An 11,520-nucleotide genomic window follows, 5' to 3' on the forward strand; every position below is an offset into this window, starting at 1 on the left:
AAGCAGGGTTCTCCAAACTTGGCAACTTTAAGATTTATGGACTTCAATTCTCAGAATTCCTCAACTAGACATGCTGGCTGGGCAATTCTGAGAGTTGAAGTCCACAAGTCTTAAAGTTGCTAAGTTTGGAGATGCCTGAGTTAAAGAGAAGTACTCCTTATTACTTTATATGACATGTTGTAATGTGCTCTAAGAGTAACATTGAAGAATAGGAGAAAGAATCACAACCAAGACAATGGTCAGAAAAAACCACTTGAATCAGAGAGAAAAAAAGATAATTTGAGAAAGTGTCTCAGGTTTAACCCTTCCTAGTTCACTTAGAGATGAAGGGATGGAGGACAGAGTTCACTCAGACTTGCAGAGGTCCTTAACTTGTAACCCTATCATAAAACTACTGTTGGCATTCATAAATTTGGCTTCCTAGTCTGGTCTACCTCAAAGGCCTACAACAAACTTAACCAAAATGCAAAGATAGCCATAGGTATCCTGAATATTTATTTCAAAAATCATACTCTATCCTTTATTATATTAATGGCGGTGGTATTGGTTTCATTATGCCCATAATCTTTCAAGTGCCATTCTGTACTTAGATAACTATAACAGACATAACTATTTCCAAACTGTTACCAAACGTTTCAGAAATAAGATCATCAATCTCCTGCTGTGCGACACAAAGACTTGTCACACTCGTGACCTAAGTTCTAATAGGGCAACACAGTCCAAATCCAGGTTTTGCTCTGAATACCCTGCTGAGATTGAAATCCAAAGATTATCTCTTTGCATATCTACTTGCTGCTATGCTGGATTGATGCCATGGGTTTAAATTACAGTATGATTTTCCTGGGCAGCATCCTCACCTGATTGATTGTGTAGCATGTTTTCAAAGCCTCAAAGAAGACAGATTGCTGCAGACTTAAATATTTAAAGACTTTCACTTCATTATTTGGAACCACTTAGTTCCAGGAGAGGCTTGTCTGAACTGGAACTATGAGCCCTTCACACAGACATTCAATATGGTTTCAGTGAACGCCCTTCCCACTTTGTGTATGCACCGATATTGAAGTGGACTTATTTATCTAATGCTAACTGTTTAACAAATATCTTTTGAACACAGGAGACCTTTGCTCCTTGCCTCTTACAGCGTCCTGCCAACTTTTCTGGAGGACAAACCTTTCATAATATCCCTGTGCAAGACTGACTTTGTTCTTGTCTGTTGGAAGAAAGGGAGTTTCTTGTGAGCTCTTGTAATGCCCCTTGTGCACAGTTTAGCAAACTAAATTAATAATGCAGGGGTGTCAAACTGGATTTATGGATCAGCACTGGATCAGCATTGAATTTCTCCTCCACAGGCGGGGCGGGGGGACAGACAGGATGGATGCCTCCTGCAGCACCCTGCTGGCCAAAACGGTGTGCAAGAGGCTGTGGAGGCCAAAAACAGGCTGTGTGTATATGGGTCACACACGGCTACCCTGCAGCCCATTTTGGCTGGCAGAGGCACCGCAGGCCAGTCCTTTGATATTTCTAGGCTGGCCCCATGGGCCAGATCTAAGCATCCTGTGGACCATATCCAGCCCATAGGTGTTGAGTTTGACACCCTGTAATAATGCACCTCCATCTACAACCATGTTAGTTCAGGTGAGGAGATTATTAGCTTCCTCTTCACTGACAAATCATCAGGTATTTCCAAAGGGATCATACAATGTGTTGTAATTGCTGCAGCTGTTAGACATTTAACTGTCTAGCAATTTTGTTAATTTGCATGCTCTTTTTAAAAAAAAATGATTTGCCCGTCTACGTACATTTTTATTTATTATTCTTTAGCTATGTTAATATGAACATCTTTCTCTTTCTCTGGTTCATATGCTTTGTTCTTTTACCATAAATCAATTAAAAGAAAGTTTCTAGAAAATTAGTATTCTTGCTACAACCTTCAGCAGTGGTCTTTCCTGTTCACTTTCATGCATTACAACTCAAGAAAAGCAATAATTTGGAAGAACTGCTGTGTTTTACATTGACTAGCAATATTTATTCTCTTTATCCTCTTGAAATGAACTCTCTAAATCTCTGTCTCCTTACTATTGGAAACAGTATAATGCTATTCAGACTTTTATCTTCCTTCTCCGTGAAATACACTATTATTATAGAAATATTTTATCCTGCCCTGTCACATGAAAAATAAAAATAAAAACAGCATTTGTGATGGACATGGTTGAAAATAAATCCCATTATTTTTAAAGCAAGCAATAAAAGAGGGCAGCTAAGAAAACCAATTACAATATCAAGACTTGGCTTTAAAAACTTATCTGAATTTGAAAAATTTCTTAGCTATGCAGCTGAAAGAGATTGAGGGGCAAAGAAGTAAGAGTTTCATAACTTAAAAGCTGAAAGTATACTGAGATATTCTACTGTAACCAGCCTTGGAGAGTTTAACAGAAATCATTAGCACATTGAATTATAAAGATAAAGGTTTTCCCCGTCCATTCATGTCCAATTCTAGGGATTGGTGCTCATCTCTATTTCTTAACCGAGGGAGTCCGTATTGTCTGAAGACACTTCTGCGATGATGGTGCCAGCATGACTTGAATTATATCCTAAAAGAAATTGGTAACCAGTACAATTGTTTTCATCATATCCTCCCATATGGGAGCATAAGCTAACTTTCTATTCAGTCTGGACCAACTAAATGCAGCTTGTTAGGGAATGTATAACAATAACTCAGTCTAAAAGAAATGTACTAAATAAAAGCAGATTCTGTTAGTTGGCACATTGGCCAAAACAGGATAAAACCTATCTGCAAACCCTGTGATAAATTAACAATGATTAAGGATCAATAAGCTATGATGTTTGATTCTAAAGTTAAATGCTATCTCGTCCAAAAATCTTCATATCCTGGAAAACCTGTCTTGCCTAGATTAAGCTAGAATTTGTTTGAAATAAGCTTCAATTTGCCCTCATTAAGCTGTAATTACAACCAGCAATAATTCAGAATAGAACAGACTCTCTAGAATGTGATGGAAAGAAGAGAGTGTGCTGTAGCTTGCATGCCAGTTAAAGCTCAATCCAGATCTCCAGCTGATGTCTCCAAGTAATTTTGTGTAGTTTTAAGAACTGCTGTGAAGGGAGTTCTCTTATCAGCCGGTGTGTTTTGTGTGGTGTGGCAGAATGAATTTTACAGTTTTGGTGCTGAAGAAAACAGGTAATAAAAGTGGGCATCTCTCACTTAACATCTGCCTTGTTTAGCAAGACATTCTGGTCCCAATTATAATCATAAGGCAAGGACTACTTGTATTGGCAATAGCTAAGATGCTAAGACTTTTTCAGGATTTTAAGACTTTATTAAGGAATTTTGTTGCAGGCAATCAAAGGTGGCCTTGGCAAAGGTCCTTCATTCAAAACAAAGGAATTATCTTAGCAGAATAACAGATGTTGGAAGGGACCTTAGAGGTTTTCTAGTCTAACCCCTGCTCAGGAAATCCTATACTATTTCAGACAAATGGTTGTCCAATATCTTCTTAAAAATCTTCAGTGACAGAGCACCTACAACTTCTGGAGGGAAATTGTTCCACTAATTAATTGTTCTGTGTCAGGAAATTCTCCTTAGTTTTCAGTTGCTTCTCTCCTTGATTAGTTTCCACCCATTGCTTCTTGTCCTCCCCTCAGGTGCTTTGGAGAATAGCGTGACTCCCTCTTCTTTGTGGCAGCCCCTGAGATATTGGAACGCTGCTATTGTATCACCCGCAGTCCTTCTTTTCATTAAACTAGGCATGCCCAATTCTTGCAACTCTTCTTCTTCCTCCAATCTCCTAATCATCTTTGATGCTCTTCTCTGCACTCTTTCTAGAGTCTCAACATCTTTTTTCATATGAACATCTATATGAAAATACCTATAAGAACATTTGCAAGAAAACAACCAAGCTCACACAGCACCAAGAACCCACAGAATACTTTTTCTGAGATCACTATCCAGAGCCAGCAATAAAACTGATGCAAAAGACTTACTACACTCTCGTTGGACAGCTTCACTGTACTTACAATAAAAGAAATTTTTTTTTCATGTATAATGCATAATCCTGACCATGCCAAAAATCAATCTTTTTGAAAAATATCAAAAGGAAGTAAGTATATGTTACAATGAGAAAGACTGGGAGACAAATGCGTTGTCAGATGGCAACATTTACACTGAAACTTACACTGCTGTTATTTTAAACCTTTAAGAATTACTCCTGGAGGTTGGGGATAGTCTTCCATAATTTCTTATTTTCTTGCCTGAGCCTGGAAATTGTTCTCAGTATTTTGGCTTACAGAATATGCAGAATTTTAACTAGGGCTTCCCCTCCCTAATGGCTGGGAGGACGAGGAAAAAAAGAGATACACAATCAATAAAAATGTATTGTTGGAGACAACAATCATATTAATGCTAAAGTTGAGCACTGTAGAAATATAAATTTTTCCCCCTCCTTCCTTACTCTGCACACAATTGGAATAAATAATTTCAAGAGGCTATATACCTTTCCAAATGTATTACAAAAATATATAAATTTTAATATCAACAAAATGAGAGAAGGCTCAAACACTATTATTCTCTACCAATACTTCAAGTCAATTCAATATAGATTAATTGGATACTTTCTTTTATGTTTTTAAGATATTTTATTTTTATGAGCTTCTATGAACTTGGGGGAAATTGAGGGCTCTTTGGTACAGATAAATCAAGCTACCAAGGAATGAATGAATATATGAGGAATGAATATATGAGGATTTAGTGCTGACTTATAGATGTGCAGATCTTAAACATCATCTATCATTAACAATAGCTGATTTTCTCGCTACAAATATAAGGGAATAAAAAAGAGGAAATATCATTAAAAAAGACGTCAGCTTGGTTTTATCAGCAAGCAGTATGCTGAGTTCTGAGAATATTGTTTTGATCCATTAAAAACACTCCCTATTTTAACCTACCAATCAGTGGCAATGTAGCAGAACAAATTGGTCTGTTTGTAGGCTTAATGGTCCATATGACATTGCATCTGCATCTAGAAAAGAAAATTATTCCTGGATAAACAACATATCTCTCAGCATGATTGCAGAATAATTAACTTGATGAACTTCATACTTCATAATCCTTTCCTTTATATTGATGTACTAAGCTGTGCAAGATTACAGAAATATAGCAGAATCAGCTAAATATTTGAAAGACACGGCAACATTCATCTTAGTGTCAAACAAGGATCTACATTCAGCTTTCTTTGTTGGCAGTTATTGCCAATAAGGTGACTGAAGGGAATGAACTGCTCAACTGTTTTTTCTCTGGTGGGACCGGTCTATCAGGGCAACCTGATCTACTCAATTATGGAGCATACTGCTTCCATTTTTGCCTTTCAGTCCCAATCCTGCTGAATTGACTTACAGAGAGTCATAATTTAGACCCCACAGCTGGGACCTGCAACTTGTCATTAAGTGAAGTAGTCACCAAGTGAAACTGTGATTGTGGCTTATGATTTTACTTCAGCTTTCCTTTGTTTTACAGACTCATGAAGGTCCTACAGTAAATGCAAAGATTGGCCCGGTATTATTACATCACTGTCATAACTGTCATCAGTCACTAAATGAGGCAGTTGCTAAACACGGGCCTCCTGTATTTGTTCATCATTCATTCACCATTTATGACATAGGAGAAAGTGATGCAATTAATATTTTTCCTTCAGCTATAGTGATGATACAGAGCACATTTTTGCATAAAGAAAATTCCTAATTCTGTTTCTGCCATCACCAATATAAAGTGGCTCAGAGGGAAGGAATGGGAAAGACCATTCCATGAAAACATGAAAGAGTAGTTACTGCTAACAAATGTACTGAATTCCTTACGTGTTCAAATCTGACTGCTTTACCTAAAGCATTTACTGTATTTTAATAACAAGCAACAAAAACTGTAGTTTTAGCTGTATATCTCCAAGACACTATCCAACCACAAGTAAAACTAATGAACGAACATTAATACCGGTATCAAAATGGCCCCAAACCCTGATACACACACACGCACACATAAAAATAAACCTTATACTCTCAATCTATACTCATAATTTTCCCTGACAGCTAGAAATACTTATAACAAACGAGCCCCATCACCTTACTTTACTAACTACCATTCTCAACACCTGCTCATAATCAGTCTGTCTTATTAAATAAATTTAGAAATCTTTCTCAACTGCATCAAGCAGTTTGAAGCCAGAATGGGTCAGGAAGAGAATGCCATTGATCTAAAATTGGCCCTACCCAATGCCTTAAGCAGCAACTGCTATAAAGAGGGATATGGCAATAACGTTAAAGAACAGAAGAATATATGCAACAGAAAAGCTAACCTGCACCTTCTACAAACTCTCAACCAGAAGTCATTTTAGCTCCTTTCTGGATGTAGAATCATGGCGGACAGCAATTGCTTTGTGCTTGGCTTCAAAATCTCTTGGGTTGATTGAGTTACTGACTATTACAAAGTATTTGTTATATTTGCTTTCAACTTTCCTTCAAACCAAAAACAAGAAGGTGGGTGTGACATTTGCAAGTTATTTAGCATCCTGGCATAGACTGCAGCTATTTTGCTCGACTTCATCAAGGCAGTGTATGCATATCTTGTGCTTTTAATCCAGAATCTTAAATTATGCAGCTATTGTTATTGCATAAGTATTTAAAAAGTGAGCAATTGGTTAAGGCTCTTCTCTGACACACTTCTTTCATCCTGGAACTCAAAGTGGCATAAAAGAGATAGGAATATGTCTTGGTATAAAAATCTGGGACAGCTCAAGAACACCATTTTAATATATTTTATTATAATGTGTTTTTGTTCCATTTCTCAGCTCAATGAAATCTTCATGTCTTGTGGGTGAACATTAGACAAACTTATTCTACTACTTTTAAAAACTGAATAACAGAGTATACTTAATACTGGATCTTCTAATCATTTCTCATTTTCTGCAATTGTGTAGTCAAAATTGTGTTTGTTGCCTTGTCACTTCATCTGCAATGTTCTTTAGGACTTCAGCATTAAATTCCAGCTACACTTTATTATTTAAAAACAGAAAAAGGAACACTCCACAACATGAAATGAATCTGGATACACACACACACACAATGTTACAATCGACACTTACTTGTAAATTAATGTGTTAATTTTATATTACATTTTAAGGGAATTAAAAGTGAATTTTTGGTTATTTCTCCCCTTTTCCAGTCACCAAACTGATACAAATGATTCATTCAGAACAGTATCAGCAGGCAGTGAGGTTAGCAATCACCATGTGTTCATTTGAAAGGAAAACATATGCCTATTCATAAGAAATTCATTATTTCCATTGATCCACTAGTTAGAAATTAGGCTGAGTTAGATACGCAGATGCCCTTGAATGTCCTCCATTTCCATCTATAAGACTGAGTTATAGTAGTGTTCTCCTTATGTAATAAAACTTCACAGAGCAAACCACTTTTAGAAAAACTATATTTGAGAGTGTGGAATAAGGTGGACTTTTATCTGATCTGACATTTTCATTTTCAGCACTTTTTTTTTAAGTGGGAGAGGGGAGGAAGAGTCCAAGATCCAGCAACCCACAGAATTGCTAGATATTATTTCAGGTCCCCAAAAGGGTTTCAGAAGATACAGGCATGCAAATGTACTATGTCTTTGCTCTCCCAAAGGACACGAGTCATTCATGGGACATCTTCTAGACTGCTGTACGGAGTTCCAAAGAGGGGCTAATTTTCAGCATTTCAAAGTATTTTTCAAAATCAAATCCAAAGCACTGCCGAATCCTTATCATTATTTCCAAGTGAAGAAAAACAAAACTAAGATACTTTTGAGAACCTGAGTGGAAAACCCAGTCATAAATATCAAAGCCTGTCTAACTTCTCCAGCAATAAACATGTACAAAACAGATTATTCATCAGTTAGTAGTACATTTTAGAAATAGAAATATTTCTTCGTATCAGAGATAACAGAACTTTCTGAATCATGATGTTTACTGCCTTTAGTTTTAAAAGGAAATAATAGGCACAGGTGTAAAATATGTAATATATGAGTGGCTACCATGAACCACAAATCTCCTTCAGCCCTCCCTCAACTCCCCAAACCAGGATCCAGGCTTACTTCCTTTTACCAGCACAACACTCCCGAGAGGTAGTTTTAGGCAGTGAGATTTCTCATTTCCAAGAGAAACCCATTGGCATTGTTGTACAGTAGTTCTAACCTGATTTGCAATCCTGATTTATGCATTTGCACGATAACAATGCTTACCCCTTGGTCTATAAAGAATTCCTCTCCTTTATTACCTAGCTATAATTACAATATGTTTAACTTCAATTAAAACAAGGGAAGCTATTATTCTGTTTGCAATTTGCATAAACACCAGGATGGTATTACAATCCATATAATTGTAAGCGGTTATGGAGGGGAAGGGAGGAACCACTAATTCAGCAGATCTCCAAGTGGGGTAAATGGGACCAAGACAGAAATTAGAACAATTACAGTAGAAAAACGAACATAGAAAACTATGTTGGTGAAGCTTTTCAAGATCAGTTTAAATCAACAATTCCCGCTCCCTATAGTTTCAAGGGGGTGGATTCTAGCTCTGTTAAGAAATGTGACATTGACAAGAGGGAAATCTGAATGTCTTGGACCTTTAGAACTGATCGGTGTTGGTCCATCAGATCCAGATCTTCTTCAAGCTATGCAGAATGTTCAGCCTCTTCTCCTTCCACACGAAGCCTTTTTCAGCACCTTTTCTCCGGACTGACTGAAGCACCCACAATCAGTCCGGAGAAAAGGTGCTGAAAGGGCTTCGGGTGGAAGAAGAAGAGGCTGAACATACTACAGAGCTTGAAGAGGGTCTGGATCTGATGTATCAACTGTCCCGGCGGTTAAATAGAGCCTCCTGGGACGGTGGAGGGGGGCGGGGGGGAAGCCTCCTAAGAGGGGAGACGGAGGTTCGACTCCTCGCACCTCTTCGAGGTCCCACGTGCTCAACCGCCAAAACGCCGGTTAAAAAAAGAGCTGCCCTCCCGACGAACGCACCTAGGTTTTTCTAAGCTCTGGGACGCCCAGGTGATGCAAACTCAGGGCACGTATAAAAAGAAAGGGAGGGAAGGCGGCGTGATGCCAGCAAACACGCTGACGGACCGGGATCGATCGGGTCCGTCTGCCCTCCCGCCTCCTTCCCAAGTGGGTCACCCCGACCCTTCCCGCCGCCCCGCTCTCACCTGTCCACCGCGATGACCGTCATGGAGTAGATGCTGGCGAAGACGGCGGTGATGGGGAAGAAGTTCTGGAAGCGGCAGTAAGCCTCCCCGAAGTACCAGTCGCCGTGGAGCGCGTAGATAAAGTTGACCAGGGTGTTGAAGGCAGCCACCGAGGCGTCGGAGAAGGCCAGGTTGACCAGAAAGGAGTTGGTCACGGTCCGCATGCGCTTGTGGGCCAGAATGATCCAGATCACCACCAGGTTGCCGAAGACGGCCACGGCCACCACCACGCCGTAAGCCAAGGACCAGAGCGCCAGGCACCAGGCCGGCTGCACGAACTGGTTAGAAAAGTTGGCCCTCGGCGACGACCAGTTACTCCCCGCTGGCGCGGACAGGCTCCCGTTCCAGCCGCCCAACTCGGCGCCGCTCCAGTTGACTGCGGGGATGGAAGTCATTCTGGCTCGGAGTCCGGCCAAGCTTGAGAAGTCAGAGGGTGCCTTCCCTCCGCTGCGGTTGCTCTTCGTCGGAATGCCGGTCGGAGAAAGGAGCGAGTGGCCGTCGAAGCCTCTTATATATCCCTGCGGAATCCGGAGTGGAGGAGGACTCCATAGGCTGCTGGGGCGGCTTCTCCCCTCCCTCCCTTTCTTCGGTCCCTCCCCTTGGCTGGCTTTGGCCAACGGCGGGCGCTTTGAGCGCGGACGCCGCTTTCGGTGGCCCTTTAACTGAAGCCCCTGCGGAAAGTCCCCCCCACCGCCCGAAAGTCTTTCCCACCGCCGGCGCAACGCAGCTTCTCACCTGTCTCTCACCTTCCTCCCATCTAATATCTCATGCGGCTCTTAAAAGCCACTTGCCCGGACTCCCGGGGCCAAGGATCCAGGAAGGAATGCGAACCGCCAAAGATGTTCCCGAATTCTACCTAAAAGATGCTCGAAACTTCACAGAGTGAACATGGATTCTGGTCAAATACACTGTCCACCTAGACATACCTGAACGGGAAATTTGGGCTCGAGGATGATTAAAAACTGCCCCTCTTTCCTTCAGAAGCCAATCCATGAATGGTCCAAGAGTCAGGTAGGACTTGAAGGGGATTTTATTTTAAAGAACTCTGATCATTCCAAGACACATTTTTTTCAAACATTCTCTCTTGTTCTTTTCAATGGAATTCATGCTCAAGTAAGTTTTCCATTTACACTTCCTCTGGTTTTCTTAAGCATATTGTTTAATTCTCCTGAATAACAGCTTCTTCTTCTTCTTTTGTTGTTCATGATCCTTCTAAAATGTGTCCTATAAAAACCAATAGGGGAACCTCATACTGTACTCTATTAAAATGCCTTTAAATTCAAGGTAGAAGTCATCACTGTGATAGAGATAAAACAGCAGCTGTAATATTCCACTGGGACAGGCAGAAGCTAAGTTCCGAATTTAAGCAGAATTTCTTAAGGAGCAAGCAAAGCTCCAAGCCTTCGCCACCTGAGTTCTGGCTTATTAGATGTTTAATGGATCATACAAGTCACCTTTCTCACCCTCAGTTCCTCAGCTAATCATTGTAAAATCAAACTTAGTGAATATTTGCTTCGGTGTCTAAGGTTAGCTCTTATTTCTCATCAAAATATTATAAAGAGTGACAAGAGCTGCTTTATATGTTTAAATGTGTATGTAAGTATCCACCAGGGAAGCTTTTCAGAGCAAACAATAATATGATCATTAATAGAACAAGTTCTCTATAGCCATCTGACATTTAGGAAATTCTAGAATCTCACCAAAATTCAAAACCCAGGCTGGTTTGTTTCTGGGAAGAGCAGGATGATCCAGCTGCCCAGGAAATTTTGTTCCCTAAAGCAGGAAGGTGGATTGGTGGCTCTCCAGATATTGCTAAACAAAACTCCAGGATCTGTTTAAAAACGGTCATGTTGGCTTAGGCAAATTGGAAATGTACTGTAGTTCAACAATATCTGGAAGGTCACTGATTTTTGCCATGCTCTACAACAGAATACTGTAAATCTATATCATTGTCTACTCAGGGGTGTCAAAATCATGCGCTGGCAGATTTAGCGAAGGGGGGGAAGGCACAATTTGCCATGTGATGATGAACACCCATGTTCTACTTGATCACTTTTAAAGATAGTCATGCCTCACTTTAATCTTTATATTAAATGTAGTCTGTTCTTTTACATCTTACTTCTAGGGCAGGAAAGCAAGCTTGAGTCCTACAATATTTTCTCATCACCTTCACATCTACTGTGTTCACATAACACACACACACACACACACACACACACGTATTCATATTATTTAACT

General features: G+C 40.0%; 1 protein-coding gene across 1 annotated transcript in view; it reads right to left on the reverse strand.

Moving 5' to 3' along the window:
• The window catches only part of TACR3 (tachykinin receptor 3), a 40,986-nt gene extending 31,214 nt beyond the window's left edge, over positions 1-9,772 (reverse strand). Inside the window, exon 1 of the mRNA XM_087935951.1 lies at positions 9,244-9,772. Within this exon, the coding sequence (XP_087792077.1) occupies positions 9,244-9,677 (434 nt within the window). The 5' untranslated portion in view covers positions 9,678-9,772. The remainder of the gene's footprint in view (positions 1-9,243) is intronic.
• Positions 9,773-11,520: the final 1,748 nt, after the last annotated feature.

Source organism: Pseudonaja textilis, chromosome 6, assembly GCF_049901715.1.
Source record: "Pseudonaja textilis isolate UNSWEBS1 chromosome 6, rPseTex1.2, whole genome shotgun sequence".
Classification (NCBI taxonomy): Eukaryota; Metazoa; Chordata; class Lepidosauria; order Squamata; family Elapidae; genus Pseudonaja; species Pseudonaja textilis.